The sequence below is a fragment of the Cherax quadricarinatus genome, chromosome 51 (genome assembly GCF_038502225.1).
Source record: "Cherax quadricarinatus isolate ZL_2023a chromosome 51, ASM3850222v1, whole genome shotgun sequence".
Taxonomy (NCBI): domain Eukaryota; kingdom Metazoa; phylum Arthropoda; class Malacostraca; order Decapoda; family Parastacidae; genus Cherax; species Cherax quadricarinatus.
Window position 1 is genome coordinate 16,072,009 of NC_091342.1, and position 27,706 is coordinate 16,099,714.

General features: G+C 39.9%; 1 protein-coding gene across 4 annotated transcripts in view; it reads left to right on the top strand.

The window, feature by feature from the left end:
• Window positions 1-27,706, top strand: part of LOC128694619 (uncharacterized) — a 50,610-nt gene extending 22,904 nt beyond the window's left edge. Inside the window, exons 1-2 of one of the 4 annotated variants that reach the window (XM_053784764.2) lie at window positions 1,446-1,997; window positions 23,510-27,706. In XM_053784764.2, the coding sequence (XP_053640739.2) occupies window positions 23,909-26,050 (2,142 nt within the window). In that variant the 5' untranslated portion in view covers window positions 1,446-1,997; window positions 23,510-23,908 and the 3' untranslated portion in view covers window positions 26,051-27,706. Of the gene's footprint in view, window positions 1-1,445; window positions 1,998-2,454; window positions 2,604-18,911; window positions 19,228-23,509 lie in introns of those variants that run through there. The other 3 variants (XM_053784766.2, XM_053784767.2, XM_053784765.2) reach the window with 3 other exon arrangements.

A 27,706-nucleotide genomic window follows, 5' to 3' on the forward strand; every position in this document is an offset into this window, starting at 1 on the left:
GGCTACAATCATGAACAAATTATAGAGTAATGAGCAATTCACACTTCCACACCCGGTCACAATTGTAATGAGTTATTGGTGCAAATATTGATTGTTGAGTCACACACACCACACACACACACACACACACACACACACACACACACACACACACACACACACACACACACACACACACACACACACACTTTAGTTTAATATCTTTATGCACCCCATACCCATCCTGTGGGCGGTAGTCAAAAGATTACAAAGGTACATAATGGGTCCAGTGACTGGACCCCAAAGTTATGATAGCTGAACTAGTTACAAAGGTAATGAACTCCAGGTAGATCTGGTCACTAATCATGGCAAGTTACAGAGGTAATGAATCAGCTTCACTCCTATACATGGTTACAGTCATGAACAAATTACAAAGTAATGAACCACTGATACGTCCACACCTGGTCACAATTGTAATGAGTTATAAATACAAATATTAAGTGGATACTTAAGTGGATACTTAAGTGGATACTTAAGTGATACTTAAGTGGATACTTAAGAGCAAATAGCATAGTTTGTACGTCTTTATCTTCAGGACCTTTATTTTTAAGTATTTTTCGGCATTTTGGCAGCCAGTGATAAGGCAAGTCTTGAAGGCAAGAGTTATGGGCTTCTTTCTCACAAATTGCTGGAAGCTTGAACGGAGATTGCTGCACTTTTGACATCACCATGCTCAAGAGCATCATCCTGATTACATATATTTATTAAACTTATCAGGATCTGTTCAAGATGCTCAATTTTTTTCTGGAAAGTTGTTATAATATGAGGAAGGTCTAACGAATCCAATGCCTCTCCGGAGGATGGCACTTCTGGGTTAGTGCTTTCTTTAACACCTATCACCTTAACAGGTACCATGGTTACATTAGTGTTCTCTGTTTCATCATTCATTGCAGGTAGGTCCTGTGCATCTGACTCATCTCCAATTTCCAGGGAGGTTACCTGTGTGGTGTCCGTCTGACTGTTGTAGTTGTGTGTATTGGGAGAAATGACAAACTCATCCCCATATTCAGGTGTAGCCATAGGTATCTGTAGTGGCAGACCAGTAGTTCCATATGCGCTAGCAGGGATGGCTAGCTCCTCCACAGCTGGTGTGTGTGATGGCATTCTGGTATCACCAGAATCCTTTGCAGTGAGGTGGGAATTATACAGAGGAGGTAGAGGAAAGAAAATAAGGGGTGGAGGAAAATATGGATGTGTTAAGATATTCAGCCCCCCTCCCCACACATTTATTTATTTATTTATTTATTTATTTATTATTATTATTATTATTATTATTATTATTATTATTATTATTATTATTATTATTATTATTATTATTATTATTATTATTATTATTATTATTTATTATTTATTATTATTATGCAATAATCGCGAACAAGCGATACAAGATGCAAAACAACCATAAGAGAGTTGAATGATAGATCTAGGTCTTTCTTGTTGCAATCAACACATCAGGAGCTTGCAGTGTTGCAGAAAGGGGGAGGAAGGCCAAGTAAATTTGTTCAGGAGGGCACGTTTTGCTTGAATGAGGTATGGGGGCAGGAGATGCTAAGTGCCCCAGGCATACGAGTACCCAGTGCCAGAAAGATTGATTAAAGCATTAGAAGACAGCCAGCCCACAAGCAATGATATTGTAGTAATGACCCAATGAACATGACATTAGTGACAGGACAGTTATCAAAAATTTGGTTGAACTTCGATACAGTATAAAAGACTTTATGTTCTGAATATAGATATACCTGGCAATTGCCTTAGGAAATTTCCGTACATTTAGAAAACGGGTCCATGGCCAACTCAGAACTAAAGGGAGACATATGTAGTTTATCCATAGGAAGACGGCCATAGTTTATCCTACAAGATTCTTGGGCAGACGCTGGTCTAACCATCAAGAACAAGCAGGAAAACAGGCCGAGTCCTTAACACAATCCAAAGCATTCCTATAGGAGTCCAGTTTTAGGGTATGCAAAATAGCCTCAATTATTAATGAATTGAGTTTGGATAAGCTGGGACTATTATTATATAATGAATGTTCATCATGTTTTATAATTGCTGATTCTACAATATTTTGTTCAAGTTGAGAGGCACAAGGGACAATGACTAGCTTCTGATCAATTTGCAGATTTATTGCAGACTCTTAATGTGGCTGAAAATCACATTTGATTCCTGTGCAGTTCCTTTTGAATATCAGCATTGTGATATCCTAACATCTAGAGGTTTGCTAGTCTGTCCCACATAAGATAAGTTGCTGAGGTCAGTGATCACGTGTGGTCATACCAGTCCTAGTTGTCTGGGATTAACATGGGGTGTTACCTAGCACCATGGCTTGTTATAGTGTTTTAAAATCTCAGGTTAAAGTGTTGAAGGAGATTCTACTTCTTCAGGAGAAAAATAGGAGGCTGAAGCTTCGTCTAGATGGGTTTGGGAGTGAGTGTGAGATGGTGGTAGCTGGTGAGGAGGAAAAAGTTACCAGCAGTGATTTGGAGAGTGGCAGCCGCTTTAAGTGGCAAGTGGTTCACCATTCAGGAAGAAGGATGATAAGGAAGGTTAATAGAGAAGATGTGAAGGTAGGAAATCGATTCTCTTCTCCAGGACAAGTGTACTTCAGTGGTTAGTGAGATTAAAGGTACCACTGACTCCCCTGCTTATCAAGGTAAGAATATTCTGATTGTGGGAGATTCTCAGGTAAGATATATGGACATTGCTTTTTGTAACAGAGATAGAAAGGTCAGACAGAGGGTGTGTCTCCCAGGAGCTGGTGTTGGTGACATAGTCAGCAGGTTGGATAATATTATGACAGGCAATGGGAACAAGCCCATTATCTGTCTTAGTGCTGGTGGAAATGACATCAGGATTGGCAGGAGACAAGAGCTGCTGGATAAGTATAAGTCAGCCATAGATGTAGGCAGGTCTAAGGGAGGGATCCCAATCATATGTAGCATCTGGCCTAGAAGTGGAGCCGGCAATGAATGGATGTCTACGGCAGTTGGTATAAATTGCTGGCTAGACAGGTACTGCAAGGAACTTGCAATTCCATTCATTGATAACTGGGACATATTCTATGGCAAGCATGATATGTATGCAAGGGATGGGGTTCATCTCTCTGGGGCTGGAGTGGTTGCATTAGCCAATTTGATTGAGGGGGTCATTGATGACTTGTCTAGGACTTTAAACTGATAGATTATAGAGGTATGGGTGTGTGGGAAACAATCAGGCTGCAGTACTAGGGTTGAAAACAGCAGATATAACCAGGATACTCCAGGGATATGTTTAAAAGACAATATTCAAAATAAAGTTGCTAGTAAAGGCAAAGCAATTGATTAATAAACAAAGAGGGATAGTAGAGGGCAACGAGTGACTAGCTCCCTTAAGGTTTACTATACAAATAGTAGGAGTCTAAGAAAGATAGATGAGCTAAGATTACTTGCAAGTGCAGGTAATATAGATATTATTGCTATAACAGAGACCTGGTTCAATTTGAAAGATAGAGATATGCCCTCCGAATGCAACATACAGGGTTATAAACTATCCCATACTGATAGGGTCAACAGGAAGGGTGATGGAGTGGCAATGTATGTCAGAGATAATTTAAATTGTTGTATTAGACAAGATATAAGATTAGAAACATCGGACACAGAATATGTTTGGCTACAGTTTCTCGAAGGTCATGAAAAGTTAATTTTGGGTGTGATTTATAGGCCCCCAAACCTTGATAGAGGGTACAGTAAGCTGCTATGGGACAAAATTCATAAGGCATCTAGATATGAAAATGTTGTGATAATGGGAGATTTTAACTTTAGACAAATTGATTGGAACAATGTGACAGGAAATCTTGAGTCGAGTGACTTTCCTGATATGGTTCAGGATTGCTTTTTAAAACAGTTTGTGACAGAACGAACTAGAGGAAACAATCTACTTGACTTGGTTCTTGCCAACAAAGAATCACTAGATAATAATCTTGAGGTTAATGATGAGCTAGGGGAAAGTGGTCACAAATCACTTAGTTTCAATATATCATGGAGTTACCCAGATAACTGCAATCAAATCTCTGTCCCAGACTTTCGCTTGGTCGATTTCGTGGGACTGAAAAATTACCTGGGTGGGCTAAATTGGGATGTCCTGACTATGGGTCAGGTAGGTGGTCTTGGTTGCCAATATGACATTTTTCAGAGCATGGTTCTAGCTGCCCAGACAACTTCTGTTCTGAGTAGGAAAATTAGATCTAACAAAAATGATCCCAAATGGATGAACAATAGATTAAAACGTCTCATTGGTCAAAAGAGAAGCATATATAGGCGTATCAAAAGAGGGGAGGGGCAGTTAAGAAATCAATATATTCAATTAAAGAGAGAAATAAAAAAAGGAATAAGAAAAGCAAAAAGGGATTATGAGGCTAAAGTCGCGAAGGATTCGAAGACTAACCCAAAAGGGTTCTTTCAGGTACACAGAAGTAAGATTAGGGACAAGATTGGCCCACTTAAGAGTAACTCTGGTCAGATCACTGACAGTGATAAGGATATGTGTGAAATTTTCAATTCTTACTTCCTCTCAGTTTTTACTCAGGAAGATACTAGTGAAATTCCAGAAATAATAGATTATGCACGATTGCGGTAACTAGTGACATGGTCCTCAGACAAATAGAGAAATTAAAAGCTAACAAATTCCCAGGCCCTGATGAACTGTTTGCAAGGGGGTTAAAGGAATGTAAAGAGGAACTTAGCATACCTTTGGCTAATCTTTTCAACATATCACTACAAACTGGCATAGTACCTGACAAGTGGAAAATGGCAAATGTAATACAGTGGACCCTCGACTAACGCTAATAATCCGTTCCTGAGAGCTCATCGTTAGTCAAAATTATCGTTAGTCAAGTTAATTTTCCCCATAAGAAATAATGGAAATCAAATTAATCCGTGTAGGACACCCCAAAGTATAAAAAAAAATGTTTTTACCACATGAAATATTAATTTTAATACACACAAACTGAAGAAGACATGCACAGTTACATGACACTTACCTTTATTGAAGATCAGGTGATGATTGATGGGATGGGAGGAGGGGAGAGTGTTGATGGTCTTAGTGTTTGGAAGGGGAATCCCCTTCCATTAGGACTTGAGGTGGCAAGTCCTTTTCCGGGGTTACTTCCCTTCCCTTTAAATCTCTCAAACCAACCTTTGCTGGCCTTAAATTCACTCACATCACCACTAGTTGCTGGCATTTTTTTAATTAAATCGTCATGCAACTTCCTAGCCTTTTCACATATGATCGCTTGAGAGATGCTGTCTCCTGCTATCTGTTTTTCGTTTATCCACACCAATAACAGTCTCTCAACATCTTCGAGTACTTGCGATCTCAGTTTCGAAAACATAGTTGCACCTTTGGCAAGAACAGCTTCCTTGACTGCCGTTTTCTTGCCCACAATAGTAGCGATGGTTAATTCGGATTTTGTGTACCCTTTTTGCTGTAGGGTTGGCACTAGAAGCTTTCTTGGGCCCATGGTGACTTATTTTGCAGGTGCAATAACTAAAAAGGCTGTGATAATATGAAATGTTCTGATTGTATGCTTGGAAGCGACCGCGGTGGCTGGCTGGCTTGTAAACACTGGCCAGAAGTGGACGCGTCTCAGACAGAACGAATAGTGTTGGTCGAGTTTTTTAGCGCTAGTCGAGGCAAAATTTTTGCGTTAAAATGTATTGCTAGTCGGATTTATCATTAATCGATGCCATCGTTGGTCGAGGGTCCACTGTAGTACCTATTTACAAGGCAGGTGACAGGTCCTTAGCTTCGAACTATAGACCAATAAGCCTTACCTCCTTAGTGGGAAAATTTATGGAATCAATAATTGCCGAAGCAATTCAGTCATCTCGAAAGGCGTAAATTGATTAATGAATCTCAGCACGGTTTTACAAAGGGGCCTTCCTGTCTTACGAATTTACTAACTTTCTTTACTAAGGTATTTGAGGAGGTAGATCATGGTACTGAATGATATTGTGTATATGGATTTCAGTAAGGCTGTCAATAGAGTTCCACATCAGAGGCTATTGAGGAAACTTTAGGCACACGGAATAGGACGAGAAATTTTTTTCCTGGGTTGAGGCATGGTTGACGAACAGGCAGCAGAGAGTTTGCATAAATGAGGAGAAATCAGAATGGGGGCACATCACAAGTGGTGTTCCACAGGGGTCAGTGTTGGGCCCCTTGTTGTTCACAATCTACATAAACGACATAGATGAAGGAATGAATAGCGACATAAGCAAATTTGCTGAGGACACCAAAATGAGGCATGGTTGACGAACAGGCAGCAGAGAGTTTGCATAAATGAGGAGAAATCAGAATGGGGGCACGTCACAAGTGGTGTTCCACAGGGGTCAGTGTTGGGCCCCTTGTTCACAATCTACATAAACGACATAGATGAAGGAATGAATAGCGACATAAGCAAATTTGCTGAGGACACCAAAATAGGCCGTCCAATTCATTCTAATGAGGACATTAGAGCACTCCAGGATGATTTGAATAGACTCATGCAGTGGTCGGAGAAGTGGCAGATGCAGTTTAATATAGACAAATGCAAAGTTCTAAATGTTGGACAGGAAAATAACCATGCCACATATAAACTAAATAATGTAGATCTTGATATTACGGATTGCAAAAAGGATTTAGGAGTTCTGGTTAGTAGTAATCTAAAACCAAGCCAACAGTGCATTAGTGTTTGCAATAAAGCTAACAGAATCCTTGGCTTCACAGCAAGAAGTATAAATAATAGAAATCCTCAGGTTGTTCTTCAACTCTGTATATCTTTGGTTAGGCCTCATTTAGATTATGCTGCACAGTTTTGGTCACCGTATTACAGAATGGATATAAATGCACTGGAAAACGTACAAAGGAGGATGACAAAGTTGATCCCATGTATCAGAAATCTTCCCTATGAGGATAGACTGAGGGCCCTGAATCTGCACTCTCTAGAAAGGCATAGAATTAGGGGGGATATGATTGAGGTGTATAAATGGAAAACAGGAATTAATAAAGGGGATGTAAATAACATACTAAAAATATCTAACATAGACAGGACTCGCAACAATGGCTTTAAATTGGAAAAATTCAGATTCAGGAAGGAAATAGGAAAGCACTGGTTTGGCAATAGAGTTGTGGATGAGTGGAACAAACTCGAGTACTGTCATAGACAATAGAATTAAAAATAGGTTGGATAAATACATGAGTGGGTGTGGGCAGGTGTGAGATGGACCTGACTAATTTGTGCTACTAGGTCAGATGCACTGCTGCTCCCTTAAGTGACATGACTAGGTCAAGGCATTGGCTTAAGCTGGTGGGAGAATTGGAGCTGCCTCGCATAGGCCAGTAGGCCCGTTGCAGTGTTCCTTCTTTCTTATGTTCTTATGTTCAGTTCTGTAAACACCACCATCACAGTTTTAACAGTCCATGAATTCTTAAAAACTACTTGTATGTTAAATCTTTTAAGGGCATTCAGCATTCCTGCTGAATGCTGGACACTGATGCTGGAGAGCCATACTGAACACAAACATTATGCAGGAGAGCATGCTGAACACAAGCATGATGCAGGAGAGCCGTACTGACCACAAGCAAAAAAAGGCTTGAAAACTGATGTAAATGTATGACAAAGTGTAAATATATGACTACAGTGTCCCATAGCTCAATCGCTAGCACACTCAGCTCACACACTTATGTCCAGAGTTTGAATCTCTGGTACAGCTGGAAAACATTAGAGACATTGTTTCCATAAGGCATCTGCTCTCCATGTTCACCTATCAGTATAAAATTGGTACCTGGGTGTTAGTCGCCTGGTGTGGGTCACATCCTGGGACAAAACTGACCTAATTTGCCTGAAATGCTCAGCATAACAAGCGGCTTTCTATATAGTAGTATGTCATTCATGTTAGCTATGGCCTGTATACCTTGTACATGTACTTGTAGAAATAAAGATATTATTATTTTGTTACTATTAAGTTATATTTCTGTTATTAGTGTTATATATTATAAACTTACATTAAGACAGTTTTTTGTCATTACATACACTACACTTAATATGTAGGCATAATATAATATTGTGTTAGGTAACACATATCATGTGGTTCTACAGTCTTAAATACCCAAAATATTGATCATAAGATTTCAAAAGTCCTTACGTGATAGGCACTAAACAAGCTCAGATTTGTAATCAGTACATCAGAGTTAGCCTACAACAAATTTTGTTTCTGAATTGGATAAAAAATTAAATTTTGTTGGCTAGTGTAATAAAAAGTAAGGGGGATATACAATTACTAGATTACTGGGAGGGGGAATAATATAACACTGTATTGGGTTATGACTGATCTGTTTTGCAACATTGAAAATAGTAATATATAATATGCTAGTGAAAGATATACTTATAATCAGTGGGTCCACCTGGGCCCTTCAGTCTTTATTTTGGGAATGGCTTCACACTGAAATGGTTTCACCAAGCCATTCACTTTCAGCCAGTTCGGTGACTGAGCCTTCACTGTTTTCTCTAGTCACCTTCTATGACCCCCATTTCCTCTTGAGTAGGTGAGTAGTGTAGCAATTTGTTGGGATATGTTGGCTCTTTTTCCAGGATGTGACCCACAAGTCAGCTAATACCCAGGTACCTTTATACTGCTAGGTGAACAGGGGCATACTGTAAATATTAGAGACTTGCCCATTCATCTTGCCTAGAACCGAACCCAGTAACACTGAAAATCATCAAATTATGCTATAATAATAATAATACAGTGGTTCCTCAATAATCGTCCGGCCTGAAAGTTGTCCACTTCGGAAATAGTCCTGTTATTTCGTCTAAATATTGGCTCGCAAATGGTCTGTTAACTCACTAATCGTCTTTCGTCCTGGACGCATACTCACGGCTCGGCCTCCCTTCCCAGCCAGTGTGCCATTGTTTACCAGTGGGTGACGGTCCCCTCACATGTTCATACGAAATATTTCATAATATTCCATTCATTTTAGTGATGACACTGTGCTCTTGGGAGATTCTGAAGAGAAGTTGCAGAGATTGGTGGATGAATTTGGTAGGGTGTGCAAAAGAAGAAAATTAAAAGTGAATACAGGAAAGAGTAAGGTTATGAGGATAACAAAAATATTAGGTGATGAAAGATTGGATATCAGATTGGAGGGAGAGAGTATGGAGGAGGTGAATGTATTCAGATATTTGGGAGTGGACGTGTCAGCGGATGGGTCTATGAAGGATGAGGTGAATCATAGAATTGATGAGGGGAAAAGGGTGAGTGGTGCTTAGGAGTCTGTGGAGACAAAGAACTTTGTCCTTGGAGGCAAAGAGGGGAATGTATGAGAGTATAGTTTTACCAACACTCTTATATGGGTGTGAAGCATGGGTGATGAATGTTGCAGCGAGGAGAAGGCTGGAGGCAGTGGAGATGTCATGTCTGAGGGCAATGTGTGGTGTGAATATAATGCAGAGAATTCGTAGTTTGGAAGTTAGGAGGAGGTGCGGGATTACCAAAACTGTTGTCCAGAGGGCTGAGGAAGGGTTGTTGAGGTGGTTCGGACATGTAGAGAGAATGGAGCGAAACAGAATGACTTCAAGAGTGTATCAGTCTGTAGTGGAAGGAAGGCGGGGTAGGGGTCGGCCTAGGAAAGGTTGGAGGGAGGGGGTAAAGGAGGTTTTGTGTGCGAGGGGCTTGGACTTCCAGCAGGCGTGCGTGAGCATGTTTGATAGGAGTGAATGGAGACGAATGGTTTTTAATACTTGATGTGCTGTTGGAGTGTGAGCAAAGTAACATTTATGAAGGGGTTCAGGGAAACCGGCAGGCCGGACTTGAGTCCTGGAGATGGGAAGTACAGTGCCTGCACTCTGAAGGAGGGGTGTTAATGTTGCAGTTTAAAAACTGTAGTGTAAAGCACCCTTCTGGCAAGACAGTAATGGAGTGAATGATGGTGAAAGTTTTTCTTTTTCGGGCCACCCTGCCTTGGTGGGAATCGGCCAGTGTGATAATAAAATAATAAGTGCTAAATAAGCTACCATGGCTCCCAAGAAAGCTCATAGTGCCAAGTCTTTGGTAAAGAAGGTGAGAAATACGATTGAATTTAACCCTTTGACTGTCGAAGGGCCAAATCCTGAAGTTGCTTCTGGTGTCGCAAAATTTTCGAAAAAAAAAAAATTATTTTTTCTTATGAAATGATAGAGAATCTTTTCCCGATTGTAAAGACACCAAAAAAACGAAATTTGATGGAAAACTGACGGAATTACGCTCTCGCGAAGTTAGCGACTTCGGCGATATTTAAAAATCGGCAATTTCGCCCACTTTGAGCCCTATTTTCGGCTAATTCCGTTATTCCAGTCAACCAAACTCATAACTATTTCTTCAGAACTCTATTTTTTCTATCGATTGAGTACAAGAAACTGCCCATTTACCGAATTCAACTACCCAATAACATGGTCAGAAATTTGCAATTTGGCCAATTTCACGAAAATTAAAAAATACGACAATTTCAAAATAAGGTCCAGAATGAACAATGCAGACATTCCTGGCTCTAAAATAACATTTTCTTTGTTCTTCAGTCATGTCTCCAGGTCCCTGTGATATTACTCTTGCTTTTTATTTTGAAATTTTATTCAAACAAAAAATAGAAGATTTACTGTTATGCAGACTACTGCAATACTGCAATAATTGTAAAAATTACATCAACCCATTCATGACTGCGTATTAGAATGGCTATTTGGTCATTTATTGGACAATGACATCATTTGTTCACTTTTGAACATCGGCAAAAATCAAACATTTCCTGTACTTTGTGCTCCATTTCCAGGTTCTTTTTATAGTAAAATTAATCAAAATCACCTCCATTTCTATAATATAGTTTCCATTCTATCAAATGAGACCAAGAAAACGAGAATACAACCACAAATACTATACGAAAATAGACCACAAAGTCGGCATTTTAATTAAAAAAAACGGTCGGAGTTTTTTTTTTCTCATTATGCACTGCGTGCTCCAGGATTTTTTTTATGTGGCGCACACTGACCACACAGACCCATTCTCTCACATGTGGGCCTACTAGCTTTCTCCTGCCTGATTTGAAGCCGCTAGAATTTATGAGTATATATACGTCAAACACGGTACCTCGCAAACGTATATATACGGCCGCGACAGTCAAAGGGTTAAGAAAAACATCATTGAACAATATGAAAGTGGCTTATGTATGGGCAAACTGGCCAGGATGTATAGCAAATCCCGTACAACCATATCTTCCATCATAGCCATGAAAAAGGAAATCAAGGAAGCTGTTGTTGCAAAGGGGGTAAATATGCTGACAAAAATGAGATCACCAGTACTCAAAGATGTTGAGAAGTTATTATTGGTGTGGATAAACGAGAAACAATCAGCAGGAGATAATCTTATGACGTCGCTTATTTGTGAAAAGGCTAGGCAGTTGCATGACGATTTGGTAAAGAAATTGCCTGCAACTAGTGGTGATGTGAGTGAATTTAAGGCCAGCAAAGGCTGGTTTGAGAGATTTAAGAAGCATACTGGCATACACAGTGTGATAAAGCATGGTGAGGCTGCCAGTTCGGACCAAAAATCGGCTGAAAAATATGTGCAGGAATTCAAGGAGTACATAGAGGCTGAAGGACTGAAACCTGAACAAGTGTTCAATTGTGACAAAACAGGCCTCTTTTGGAAGAAAATGCCAAAGAGGACCTACATTACCCAGGAGGAAAAGGCAATGCCAGGACACAAGCCTATGAAAGACAGGCTGATGCTCATGTTCTGTGCTAATGCTAGTGGGGATTTCGAAGTGAAGCCGTTACTAGTGTATCATTCTGAAAATCCCAGAGTGTTCAAGAAAAACAATGTTATGAAGAGTAAATTGTGTGTGTTTTGGAGATCTAATAATAAGGCATGGGTCACGAGGGAAATTTTCGTTGAGTGGTTCAATGAAGTGCTTGCCCCTAGTGTGAAGAATTACCTCCTGGAAAAGAAATTGGATCTCAAGTGCCTCCTAGTAATGGACAATGCACCTGCTCATCCTCCAAACTTGGATGACCTAATTCTGAAGGAGTTTGGGTTCATCACAGTAAAGTACTTGCTCCCAAATACCACTCCTCTCCTCCAGCCCATGGACCAGCAGGTCATTTCAAACTTTAAAAAGCTCTACACCAAAGCAATGTTTGAAAGGTGCTTTAATGTGACCTGACACTCACTTGACCCTAAAACAGATTTTTGGAAAGAACACTTCAGTATTCTCCGTTGCATAAGCCTTATAGGTAAGGCTTGGGAGGGAGTGACTACCAGGACTTTGAACTCTGCTTGGAGAAAATTGTGGCCAGATTGTGTACCTCTTCAGTACAGGAAAGACTGTGCTATAACTTAAATTGCCAGGCACACCATCTAAAGGGGACAAAAAGATACAAAACATCCAGGCCATGGGAAAACCTGGGTAGTCACAGCCACTCAAGAGGGAGAGGTTTTTTAGTGCCAGGAAGGAAAAAAAAACTGGCAGGAAATGGCAGAAATCGTACACCAAATCCAGCCATTCCTGGTGAAAAGCTCTGTTCCACAAGGCACAGTACTCGCTCCCATCTTGTTCCTCATCCTCATATCTGACATAGACAAGGATGTCAGCCACAGCACCGTGTCTTCCTTTGCAGATGACACCTGAATCTGCATGACAGTGTCTTCCATTGCAGACACTGCAAGGCTCCAGGCGGACATCAACCAAATCTTTCAGTGGGCTGCAGAAAACAATATGAAGTTCAACGATGAGAAATTTCAATTACTCAGATATGGTAAACACGAGGAAATTAAATCTTCATCAGAGTACAAAACAAATTCTGGCCACAAAATAGAGCGAAACACCAACGTCAAAGACCTGGGAGTGATCATGTCGGAGGATCTCACCTTCAAGGACCATAACATTGTATCGATCGCATCTGCTAGAAAAATGACAGGATGGATAATGAGAACCTTCAAAACGAGGGATGCCAAGCCCATGATGACACTCTTCAGGTCACTTGTTCTATCTAGGCTGGAATATTGCTGCACACTAACATCACCTTTCAAGGCAGGTGAAATTGCTGACCTAGAAAATGTACAAAGAACCTTCACGGCGCGCATAACTGAGATAAAACACCTCAATTACTGGGAGCGCTTGAGGTTCCTGAACCTGTATTCCCTGGAACGCAGGCGGGAGAGATACATGATTATATACACCTGGAAAATCCTAGAGGGACTAGTACCGAACTTGCACACGAAAATCACTCACTACGAAAGCAAAAGACTTGGCAGACGATGCAACATCCCCCCAATGAAAAGCAGGGGTGTCACTAGCACGTTAAGAGACCATACAATAAGTGTCAGGGGCCCGAGACTGTTCAACTGCCTCCCAGCATACATAAGGGGGATTACCAACAGACCCCTGGCAGTCTTCAAGCTGGCACTGGACAAGCACCTAAAGTCGGTTCCTGATCAGCCGGGCCAAGCTGGCACTGGACAAGCACCTAAAGTCGGTTCCTGATCAGCCGGGCTGTGGCTCGTACGTTGGTTTGCGTGCAGCCAGCAGTAACAGCCTGGTTGATCAGGCTCTGATCCACCAGGAGGCCTGGTCACAGACCGGGCCGCGGGGGCGTTGACCCCCGGAACTCTCTCCAGGTAAACTCCAGGTAAACAGTCAATGGCCTCCACTCCAAACCAACAGATACAGATACTAATGCCGGAAAAAAAATCCCCCCCCAGTACCAACAATACCACCAGTCCGATGACATTCTTCTTTGCAAATATACAGGGTCTAAAGCCAGCAACAAACAACAAAATACCTTTCATCCGTGGACTGCTTGCAGAGGCAAAGGCAATGTTCGCGGCTTTCACTGAGACCCACATAAAGGATCACTTGGACAACGAAATATATCCATCCCAGGTTACAACCTATACAGATGTGACAGAGTGAACAGGCAAAAGGGGGAAGGGTTGAACTGTACATTGCAGAGTCACTTGTTTGCACAGAACTGCTTAATGCCTCAAATGATGTAGTGGAAGTTTTAGCAGTAAAGGTCGAGAACCAAAACCTAGTCATTGTGGTAGTCTACAAGCCTCCGGATGCAACATCCCAGCAATTCCAGGAACAGCTGTTAAAAATTGACCACTGTCTGGAAAATCTTCCAGCTCCTGCACCCAATATCTTGCTCCTGGGGGATTTCAACTTAAGGCACCTAAAATGGAGGAATATAGCAAATAATATTGTTGCAGTAATAACACCAGGAGGCAGCTCTGATGAAAACTCACACTCACACGAGCTTTTAAATCTCTGCACAAAATTCAATTTAAACCAGCAAATAATAGAGCCTACTAGACTGGAGAATACACTAGACCTCATCTTCACTAACAATGATGATCTGATAAGAAATGTCACCATATCAAAAACAATATACTCAGATCACAACATAATTGAGGTTCAGACATGTATGCGTGGAGCCCCAGACCAACATAATGAGACTAGTCACGAGGGAGCATTCACCAAATTCAACTTCAATAACAAAAACATAAAGTGGGACCAAGTAAACCAAGTCCTAACTGATATAAGCTGGGAAGATATACTAAGCAACACAGACCCCAACTTATGCCTAGAACAGATTAACTTGGTGGCACTCGATGTATACACAAGGCTTATTCCTCTAAGAAAAAGGAGGAGTAGATGTAAAATAGAAAGAGACAGGCGCTTCCTTTACAGGCGATGGAAAAGAATAACAGAGCGGCTAAAAGAGGTCAATATATCTGAAATGTGTAGGGAGACACTGGTCAGAGAAGTAGCAAGCATCGAACTTAAGCTAAAGGAATCTTATAGGAGTCAGGAATCGCGGGAAGAACTAAAAGCCATAAATGAAATCAAAAGAAACCCAAAGTATTTCTTCTCCTATGCCAAATCAAAGTCGAGAACAACGTCCAGTATTGAGCCCCTACTTAAACAAGATGGGTCCTACACAGATGACAGCAAGGAAATGAGTGAGCTACTCAAGTCCCAATATGACTCAGTTTTTAGCAAGCCGCTAACCAGACTGAGAGTCGAAGATCAAAATGAATTTTTTATGAGAGAGCCACAAAATTTGATTAACACAAGCCTATCCGATGTTATCCTGATGCCAAATGACTTCGAACAGGCGATAAATGACATGCCCATGCACTCTGCCCCAGGGCCAGACTCATGGAACTCCGTGTTCATCAAGAACTGCAAGAAGCCCCTTTCACGAGCCTTTTCCATCCTATGGAGAGGGAGCATGGACACGGGGGTCGTCCCACAGTTACTAAAAACAACAGACATAGCCCCACTCCACAAAGGGGGCAGTAAAGCAACAGCAAAGAACTACAGACCAATAGCACTAACATCCCATATCATAAAAATCTTTGAAAGGGTCCTAAGAAGCAAGATCACCACCCATCTAGAAACCCATCAGTTACACAACCCAGGGCAACATGGGTTTAGAACAGGTCGCTCCTGTCTGTCTCAACTATTGGATCACTACGACAAGGTCCTAAATGCACTAGAAGACAAAAAGAATGCAGATGTAATATATACAGACTTTGCAAAAGCCTTCGACAAGTGTGGCCATGGCGTAATAGCGCACAAAATGCGTGCTAAAGGAATAACAGGAAAAGTCGGTCGATGGATCTATAATTTCCTCACTAACAGAACACAGAGAGTAGTCGTCAACAAAGTCCGAGGCAGCTACGGTGAAAAGCTCTGTTCCACAAGGCACAGTACTCACTCCCGTCTTGTTCCTCATCCTCATATCCGACATAGACAAGGATGTCAGCCACAGCACCGTGTCTTCCTTTGCAGATGACACCCGAATCTGCATGACAGTGTCTTCCATTGCAGACACTGCAAGGCTCCAGGCGGACATCAACCAAATCTTTCAGTGGGCTGCAGAAAACAATATGAAGTTCAACGATGAGAAATTTCAATTACTCAGATATGGTAAACACGAGGAAATTAAATCTTCATCAGAGTACAAAACAAATTCTGGCCACAAAATAGAGCGAAACACCAACGTCAAAGACCTGGGAGTGATCATGTCGGAGGATCTCACCTTCAAGGACCATAACATTGTATCAATCGCATCTGCTAGAAAAATGGCAGGATGGATAATGAGAACCTTCAAAACTAGGGAGGCCAAGCCCATGATGACACTCTTCAGGTCACTTGTTCTATCTAGGCTGGAATATTGCTGCACACTAACAGCACCTTTCAAGGAAGGTGAAATTGCTGACCTAGAAAATGTACAGAGAACCTTCACAGCGCGCATAACGGAGATAAAACACCTCAATTACTGGGAGCGCTTGAGGTTCCTAAACCTGTATTCCCTGGAACGCAGGCGGGAGAGATACATGATTATATACACCTGGAAAATCCTAGAGGGACTAGTACCGAACTTGCACACGAAAATCACTCGCTACGAAAGCAAAATACTTGGCAGACGATGCACCATCTCCCCAATGAAAAGCAGGGGTGTCACTAGCACGTTAAGAGACCATACAATAAGTGTCAGGGGCCCGAGACTGTTCAACTGCCTCCCAGCATACATAAGGGGGATTACCAACAGACCCCTGGCAGTCTTTAAGCTGGCACTGGACAAGCACCTAAAGTCGGTTCCTGACCAGCCGGGCTGTGGCTCGTACGTTAGTTTGCGTGCAGCCAGCAGCAACAGCCTGGTTGATCAGGCTCTGATCCACCAGGAGGCCTGGTCACAGACCGGGCCGCGGGGGCGTTGACCCCCGGAACTCTCTCCAGGTAAACTCCAGGTAAACAAGAGGAATTTTGAAGGGTTTGAGGCGGCCCCTGATGAGCCTATGTCAGTTGTGAACTCTATTGTGGCACTGGGAAGTTCCATGCGGTTGGATGTGAGTTTGGAGGATGTGGAAGAGTTGGTGGAGGACCACAACAAAGAGCTAACCACTGAGGAGCTGCAAGAGCTTCAGCAGGAACAGCAACAGATCGCAGCTCAGAATCTTGCTGCAAAGGAGGAGGAAGGGAGATGGAAGAAGGTGCCTTCTTCAGAAATTAAGGAGATTTTTGAAATGTGGGGTAGGATGGAAAGATTTATGGAGAAACATCACCCTGAGAAGGATGTTGCAAGCTATATCGGCAACTTGTACAGTGACAGAGTCTTGGCCCATTTTAGGGAAGTTTTAAAGAAACGCCAGAAACAGAGCTCTCTGGACAGTTTTTTTGCGAGACAGGACTCCAGTGACTCTCAAGCTGGTCCTAGTGGCATTAGGAAACAGAAAAGAGAAGTAATCCCAGAAAAAGCACTTGGTACCTGAGGTGTTGATGGAAGGGGATTCCCCTTCCAAACAGTAATTCAATCTCTCTCCTCCTCCAGTCTTCCATACACTAAGAAGAATTGCCAATAAAGGCAAGTGTTATGCTGTTAATGTGTCATTCATCATGTCCCATTGTATTGTTTATGTACTACATCTATATTTCATGTAAAAAATTTTTGTTTTAATACTTCTGGGTGTCAGGAACGGATTAATTGTATTTACATTATTTCTTATGGGGAAAATTGATTCAAAAATCGTCTATTTTGATAATAGTCCCACTTCCAGGAATGGATTAAGGACGATAATTGAGGGACCACTATAATAATAATAATAATATCTTTATTTACTACAAGTACATGTACAAGATATACAGGCCTAGCTAACATCAATGACATACTACTACATAGAAAGCCGCTTGTTATGCAGAGCATTTCAGGCAAATTAGGTCAGTTTTGTCTCAAAATGCGACCCACACCAGTTGACTAACACCCAGGTACCCATTTTACTGCTGGGTGAACATAGACAACCTGTGTAAGGAAACACATCCAATGTTTCCACCCCTTCGCTAGGAATTGAACCCAGACCCTCACCATGTGAAGCGAGAGGTTTTGCCACCAGGCCATGGTGGCCTCATGGTCTCACTAATCAAGGAGTATGCAGACATTTCAATGCCTTCATATGTTTACTGTATATATCCTTTTTGACATCCCCATCTTCAATATGGGTTCTTTTTGATTTCTAACTATATACTGTAATTGATTTATCACACCAGCAGTATTTTCCTTTTACTTTTAAGCTCACCATTGACACATCTATATCTTTCCCTCAGTCCATATCATATACAGTACATGTACTCTAAAGCCAGGGTGGGCAGCCCTGTTGTCAGTCGCCACAAGTGGCACATTGGCCATGAAAATGGTTAATTTGAGTTTGCCGTATTTTAACTTTAACACTAAAACATGACAAAAACATTTTGACTGTGCTGGTTGCAACTTGAAATTTAATATCCCATCTTACAAAAGAGTTACTGATGAAACAGTGTCAGCCAATACTTCCCTCACTCCCTTCCCCTTCCTTTTTTGTAACTTATAATATAGACAAAAGAATTGTCAAATTATGCAATCAGTTTTTCTCATTTTTTTTAAATTTAATTTTTTTTTTTGTGCCTAAAGCAGTTGTAACTGAATAGTCAAACTTACATATTTTGAATAAACTTGTTCAAACAATTTAATGTACAGTGGAACCCCGAGTTTTGAACGCATCGACTGTCAAATGCTTCAAGTTTCAACTGCTTTTTTTGCACCAATTTTGTCCCAGGTATTGAATGTGCCCCGTGTTTCGAACCGCATACCCGACTTGTCTGCATCCCCTGCGCAGGCATTGTGAGCCAGTCTGGCTTTGCTTATGCTTGAGTGAACATTAGCTTGTGTGCTCATTTAAACATTTCACAATTAATTCATTATGTTTGGTGCTTGTTTATTAAGTGCGACTGAAATAAGCTACCATGGTGGTGGTAGTGGATGGTGGTGGTGGGTGATGGTGGGGTGGGTGGTGGTGGATGGTATTGGTGGATGGTGGTGGATAGTGGTGGATGGTGCCTTCTTCAGAGATTAAGGAGATTTGTGCAATGTGGAATAGGGCATTTGCTGAAAAATATCACCCTGAGCAAGCTGAAACAAGCCATCTCTGCAACAAGTTCAGTGACAGAACCATGTCCCATTTTAGGGAAATCTTAAAGAAGGGAAGTAACCTCAGATTATCTGGGGTTACTAAAGTCTTTATGGAAGGGGATTCCCCTTCCAAACAATAAGTGCTCCCTCATTCCTCCCTATCTTCCAGATGCCATCAACAATCTTCAGTAAAGGTAAGTAAAAATGTTATTTTATATGTTTATTTAAATGTTTATTTATCTACATGTATTACTAATTGTACTATGTATGTTTGTTGTATGTAAAACTATAATTAATCTCTATAAAATGTATTTTTTTGTGAATATTTTTGGGTTTCTGGAACAGATTACTTGTACGTACTTACATTATTTCTCATGGGAAATATGGCTTTGAGTTTCGAACGTTTCAACTTTAGAACTAGCTCCTGGAACAGATTAAGTTCAAAACTCAGAGTACCACTGTAGTTTATAATTTTCAGTTGAGCAGCTTAATTTCTCATTTTTTGCATGAAGTGGTGAATTTCACTTCTCTTTTGCCATATCTGTGGCTACAATAAAACACCTCAATTACTGGAAACACCTGAAGTTCTTCAACCTATACTCCCTAGAATGCAGGTGGGGGAGATACATGTTTATATACACTTGGAAAATCCTAGAGGGATTAGTACCAAACTTGTACACATAAATCACTCCCTATGAAAGCAAAAGACTCGGCATACGATGCAACATCCCCCTACTGAAAAGCAGGGGCGCCACTAGCACGATAAGAGACAACACAATAAGTGTCAGGGGCCCAAGACAGTTCAGCTGTCTCCCAGCATACATAAGGGGGATTACCAATAGACCCCTGGCTGTCTTCAAGAATGCGTTGGGCAGGCACCTCAAATCAGTACCTGTGGTTTGTACGTCAAGTTGTGTGCAGCCAACAGTAACAGTCTGGTTGATCAGGCCCTGATCCACCATGAGGCCTGGTCACAGACTGGGCCATGGGGGCATTGACCCCCAAAACCCTCTCCAGGTATACATTTAAAAATATGCTGTCCATCTGTGCTCTAAAATACTAATACCCCACTCCACCACACCTCTTCTTAGGTCATTCCTCAAAGGGGGATGACATGATGTCCATGAATGGCTCTTAGGAATGGCTCAAAGGAATTAGAGCTCCCATCCCCTTCCTTGAATTAAACTGGATTGCTTCCAATTCTCAAGGAACTGTATGACTCTTATGGTTCATACAGTGCCTGTTAACTTCATTTTATTTGTGGAGGTTGGAATGTATTTATGTTCATTTCTTGTTTACAAGATACAATAATGGTGTCTCTCTGATACATAAAAAATCTGATCCTAATAAAAAAATAAAGCAGAATTTTTTCAAGGAATGTATATCTCAAGAAAACATGGGAATATATGTTTACCTTAGTGTAATTTCATTGAGCAAAGCTTGAAATTTTTTTCCGGACTGCATCTCTGTTACTATGTGAAGAATAACTGTGTTTAAAATAAGAAGAAGAAATAAGAATGTACAGCAGGTGAGAGATACCACTTACTGAGCGAGAATAAGCTAAGTGTAAGTCAACCTACACAGATTTCCTGCATCCCAGTGAGCTCCATGACCTGCAGAGCTTTACGATACAACAAAATATGTTTGCATAAGAGAGATTCTCTTCTCTGCCATCCTTCATGCAGGACACACAACCATCCAGGTTAAGCCAGTCCCAAAACTTCACTTCACTGCTCTGGACTGTTGTTGTTTGCTCTTCCTTGACTATTTCTAGCCACACTATGTCTACTGGTGTGTATATTGATGGCTTCAAAATCCAGTAATGGAGTGGGATACTCTGGAGTTTTCTTGATCATATGAGCCCCAAATTAAGGACCATAATCAGTATGAGCCCCAAATTAATGACCATAATCAGTATATTTTTTACTGGCTGCTGTCATCCATACTGTTACCATGTCTGTGTCATCATTTCTTGTACTGGAGTTTCAAATTAAGTGGATTGGTGTGAGTGATTAAGACCACTGATTCTGGCTCATCATTGATTGTACTGGAGTTTGATTAAGTGGGCTGGTGTGAATGATTCAGACCACTGAGTCCTTTTATCCTTTCATCCTTTACATTCAGTGCTGGCTGTGTCCCATTTTCAGTGGACACAAATGGTCATCTTTTGCCGAATCTCTGGCCATGCTAGTATTTAGGGCATTGACCTTGTTGATTCCTCTGCACATTCCACAGTTCAAAAACCTTCAATATCCTGTAGGCTGTTGATATTTTCTAGTACTAACTTAACTTAACATCCTTGATCTGTACGTACTTATTAAGGACTAACAAGCTTTTTGTTTAAACAACATTGGGCTTCTGGCCATCCTTTGTTCATCTCTGCCAGTTATGGAAAACTATGATCATGCACCTACATATTCATCACAATAGACTTTTGTTGTGTGGTTATCTTATGAAAGAACAGGGCACCTAGTACCATGGAAAAAATTATTAGGTCATGCCGACAGCCCAACACCTTTAAATTGATGGTCTCCTTCATCAGAGAGAATGCTGACTTTATTTTTTATCTCTCCATAAATCCCCTTAACTACTTTTATTTGCCCTGCTATCTGTCAGCCCAACCTTAATACAAATTCTGCAATTCGCTTTAATTGAAACCAATTTACTGTATCAACTGTGACTTTCTCCTTTTGCCCTTGTTCTCTTCCTCAACTCTCCTACCTCTAATCTTCTATTAGCCTCACTCAACCAATGCAGTAATGAATGATCCACATGGGTTCAGCATTTTCCCTGAATGTAATCAGTGTGTGTTCTTAATAATATATATTCAGGATGGTTATTACCATCCTGAATACGTATATATTATTTGATTCGAGTAAGGGAAAGATAGCTACAATTCCTCGAATGAACAGCTCTTCACCAGCATCAAGTTTCCTCTTGAAGGGACTCTGCTTGTAATATAACCTATCCAAAACCTGGAATTCATAATACAGTAGACTCCCAGCTTTCGTAATTAATCCGTTCCAGAAGGTTGGCTGAAATCTGAAATGGCCAAAAACTAAAGTACATGTAATATTTCCCATAAGAATAATGTAAATCCAATTAATCCATTTCAGACACCCAAAAACATTAACAAAAGATACATTTTATAGAGAATAGCTAGTTTTACATACAGAAAACAATGAGAAATAAATATGACTAATTTTAATGGTAAAAGAACATTACATACCTTTATTGAAGACTCTTTTTGGTGAGTAGTATTTATTTGTAGTCCCAGGCGAACTACGTCCCAGGTGTATACCTACCGGCTACATACACTGCGGCCTACACCCATATTATTACTATCGACACACCATGTTCACTGAGTTTGTTTCTCACAACTACCTTTAGATGCCATCATAAACAAAGGGAGAAGTAATGAATAATTCATTCCGAGAATTGTAAACAAAAGCCTTATGTCTTAAGGGCAGTTACTGGGCCAACGCAGATTCATACACGTTTTTTCTGAAGCTGGACCAGAGAAAAATGTAATGTTTACCCTCCACCGACCCCTCAATAGCATATAAACATTGCATTTTTATATGCTATATAAACATTGCATGTTTATATGCTATGTAACATGTTTCTTAAGTAATTTTGAAGAAAATATCATAGATGGATTAATGAAAATGTCTATATTAACATAAAATAAGACATTTAATGTGCCTAAGAGTGATTATTATTACGTACTATTAGTATTATTACTATGGAGGGATGTTCTTAGTGAACGAGTAACGAAGGCACGTTTATATGCTATGTAACGTGTTTCCTAGATATTTTTGAAGAAAATATCTTACATGGATTAATGAAAATGTCTATATTAACGTAAAATAAGACATTTAATGTGCCCAAGAGTGAGTCACAAACGTATGAGTGGCCCAGGCAGATGCATCTGGTACCAACGATTTCCGAGCAGATGTATGAAACCCAGGGGAAAATTTTGCCGAAAAAAGTGCTTGAAATCCAAATTGTACGATTTCCACACCGGCTGAAAACCGGGGGTCCACTGTACTGTATCTACATTACCAGTGGGAAATAATGCCATTTATTTTCTCATAATGTTTCACTCTTATTCTCGTGTTCATTGTCACCTCTCAAGAGTTACTCATATGCATAGTGTGTTTTATTTGTCATTATACCTACCTATTGCATTTTCTTGGCCTTCTCATTCTCCTACTGTCATATTCATGCAAATATACTTTCTACACAAAGCTAAAACAGAATGTAACATTCTCTGGCAACTATTAACCTGCTACTTCAGATATGGTATCTTCAAAACATAAAGACTTTTGAATGTCATGAGATTCTACATGTGACCATATCCTTGAAGAAGGAAAGTTCTCAGAGGGAACACAGCATTATTAATATACATTAATATAAAAATAAAAATTATTAATTTGTTATTAGAATAACAATGTAATCTTTCTCGCATTTCAGATAAGACGTGAAGTGGGAGCCAGAACATTCACAGGTATAAATACCAAGTTGAGAGAAGAGAGCTTACACTGGCAGATGCATGAGAATATCAGAATCTTCTTTCAAAAGTAACACAAGTTTAAATCACAATTCTGAGGCAGTTCCTGAGAATATCTTAATTCAGTAATCAAACTAAAATTTTGTGTTGCATATTAAGTACGGTACATAATCATAAAATTAGTGATAAACCTTGCAACAAGTGTGCAAAAAAAATCATAATACATGATTGTAGTGCAGTGGCTAAGGTGGCAGACAGGTAATCCCAGACTGTAAGTTTGAATCCTGATCACTCTGTTGAAATCTTAAACATTTATAAATACATATGGAAAATAAAGATTCAGTGTTGTTTGAGATATAGGCATGTCGGCAAATATTTTGAAGTGCTTCCATTGTCCTGACTGCAGTAAGGAATTTAGTAAAGAAAAGACATTGATAAAACATTTTAAAGTGCACAGCTCAGGAAAGTCCTATAGATGTAAAATATGTTATAATGTATATCCAAGCAAGAGACAGTACAATGATCACAAAAAAACACACTTAGAAAAGGAATACAGTAGCTGTGTCGAATGTGAAAAGAAAGTTCTCAAAACATTATTACATAGAAAATGTTGTGAAGAATGCTTTTTTAAACCTAAAAAGTACTTGTGTGAAAAATGTGGTAAATCATATGATTCCCTGGTGGGAGTAAGAATTCACATAAAAAAGGGAAAGCATTCTACCCTGTTTTTACAATGCTTTATATGTGCTTTGACATTCCATTCGAATATGGCATTGTTTTTACATGTGAGTCAACATTCAGAATATAATGTAAAAATAGTTGGGGCATCTGAACAAAGCTGCTTTGGAAATGATTGCTCAAAACCAGGAAATCTAGAGTTCAGTAACACATCATTACATTTCAAGGTGACTAACCTCTCTATGATGGTATTCAAGAATCATAAAGAAGTAAATGAAGATGCCAATAGAGAAAGTTCACAGGCTAGCACAAGTGAAGAGAAAAAAGTACTGCAAGGTATGAACAGAGCAATCAGTGAACATTATAAAAGTAAACAAGTTATGCCAGAGATGAATAGTATGCTACAGGCAGAGAGAATGCAGGAACTGGGAGGTCTGACACTTCAAGGCAACACAGTACAGCAGGCTATTACACCTAATAATACAATCTTAGATTCATATGTTGTTTTGCCACAGCAACAGGGCATGGCACAAGAGATGATAAGGAACAAGGTGTCACTGCCTAAAGACAGTAGTGCTTCAAATAATTCTACTCAGTTACAGAGTATAATGGGATTTGATTATGCAAACCCCCAGGAAAGGAAAGTCCCACAGGATGAAATATCAACATTGGGGAGTGAAAAATATGGGAATGACCAGAAAAGTGTTGTGGCTCCACAGAAAATTAACTCTGTACAGTATGAGTTACCAAACTGCAAAAGGGTTTTGCAGGAAGGTGGAACAATTTCTCTAGAAGCTTCAGTAGCTCTACAGGTTCATGACAAACCACAACCTAACAAAGACACACCTAGAATACCAAATCAAGAATGTTTATTATATGAGAAAATGTTTGGAAGTGAACTGAATATGGGAAGGTACACACAGTTGCACAACAAAATAAATAATCAAGCTGGAAGTCAGGATTTAATGACATTGCATCATGCATGGCCAAATGGTTACTGTGATGTGTTACTGAATGGACTACTTGCAGAAAATGTACAGTTGCATGAAAAAATAAAAAGTTCCAATCCAGTAGCAGTACAAGATAAAAATACTGAAGAACACCTCTTACTGGACTGTGAAGTGAGCAAGAGTAATGAACTTGGAATACACATGAAAGATATTGGAGAAAAAGAGGAAGTGCTGATTTTCAATGTAAGGGATAAGCTGGAGAAGAGCATGCAGGACAGACACTTTAAACAAGGAAATAAACAGCAGCTACTTTATAAAGAAGATTTGCAGTGTAAGTTTGAACCTCACCATGGCCAGACAATTCAAGCAAAAACTGCATTTCCAGTTGAGGATGACAGACTGGTGCACCATAACAAATTGACAACAAATGGGACAAAAGATACAAATAAGGTATTTGGTCTAAACAAGCGAGATAATTTACAATTAATAAATGATATGAAAAATGAAACTTTATTAATGTACAAGTTGTGGCTCGAACGTAAAAAGAAACAGAGTGTAACCGATGATATTGAAAGCAAGAAAAAAGACAGTGATAATTGTCTGGAAATGCTTAGTTCAGAACATTCAGAAAATAAGCTGAAATTAAGCTTTAGTCCAAAACAAAATATGTTAACTAATTCTCATCATTTTGATATTCGAAGTACTTTTCATGTTGGAAACCAGCATACAGAAAATGAAAATGTAATTTTCAGTGAAACTGAGAGACATATAATTGATCAGTTTGATGAAAAGTGGGCAACTGTTCCTCTACAAAATTCCATTGTTACAGGTGGTGTTAATGTTGAAGATTATATCAACCATCTCATGTGGCACTGAATTTAGTACTGTACTTGTTGTTAAATGTGCATTAATTTTTTACAAATACCAACAGGCCAACCATACCTGAATAAATTTAAATGCAACTTTTGATATAATTACTTCCATTGAAAGTACCTCCTCCCCTTCCTTGGATTAAACCTAAATGCCTCTCATTTCCTAGGTGCTATATAACCCCTATGGGTTTAGCATTTTCCCATGATTAAAAAAAATAATTTAGTGTCTCCAAGTATAAGTCAATAATACTGTCTGTCATTCTTATGGATTATAATATTACCTTGCTGTCTCCACCTTACCTGATGTTTTTGTTACTATTCACTTGTAAGAAATCAGAATCTAGTTTTGATTCCTGCACTTTCTATTAACTCATTGTTGCTATCAAGATTTTGCCACCAAAGATGTTTATAGCTTTATATGTTTGGGTTAGATTATGAGGTTAGCTTCAGGTCAGGCTGCAAGAACAAAATAACTCCTGGACTAGTCAAAAGAAATATTTAATTGTGTTAGTAAGAGGTTTCAGGCCGAGATGAAATTGAAAGGGAGACTGACAGAATTTTCAGGCTTAATAATAATAATAATAGTAATAATAATATCTTTATTTCTACATGTACAAGGTATACAGGCCTAGCTGACATCAATGACATACTACTGTATAGAAGGCCACTTGTTATGCAGAGCATTTCAGGCAAATTTGGTCAATCTTGTCCCAGGATGCAACCCACACCAGTCGACTAGCACCCAGGTACCCATTTTACTGATGGGTGAACATGGACAACCGGTGTAAGGAAACACGCCCATTGTTTTCACCCTTGCAGGGAACTGAACCTGGACCCTCAGCATGTGAAGTGAGAGCTTTTGCCACCAGGCCATGGGCCACCATATGTAGCTAAAAGTTGAGGGTGTCAGCTGACATATTTGAAGAGGAGCAAGTCATTATGAGATAATGACTTGGCTGTAGGCCTGTTTTGAAGTTTAAAGTGATCCTTGAAACAAGTGATACCCAAGTTTAATGGTGGGATTTACAGGTGAAATCCACCTCAAGGTCTCTTAATGCTAGCGAGGGGCATTTATTATTATAATCAAGGGGAAGCGCTAAACCCGGAGGATTATACAGCGCCTGGGGGGGGGATATGGAAGGCATTCAGGCTTAATTCGGGGAACTGGAGCACAGATCCAATTCCCTAAATCAAGAGCCCCTCACCAACATCTAGCGAGGGGCAGTTGACCCAAGGAATTGGGCCTATCCTTCCCTGCCTTGGATCAAACCTGAATGCCTCCAATTACCCCAAGTGCTGTATGACCCCACTTGGTTTAGCACTCCCCCCATTACGAGTGAGCTCAAGAGGGTTAGGGAAAATGTAAGACTTGGATTATATAATGAAAAGTATACCATATTTTGGCATTTCTATATTTGTATTGTAAGTGTTGTATACAGAAGGTACATATTTAAATTAATAATTACTATAATGTGAATAGTTGATGTTCAAATATTGAATTATTATTTTCACAAAAGACTAAAATTGAATAGGTGGTGTAACAACTTGGTATGTACAAACTTATCTGAATATTATGCCTTTATTTAGGCCTGTGATATCCTCATTATTTTTCTGAGGTTCATGGATATGGATAAACAAGTACAAAATATTTTGGAGGGAA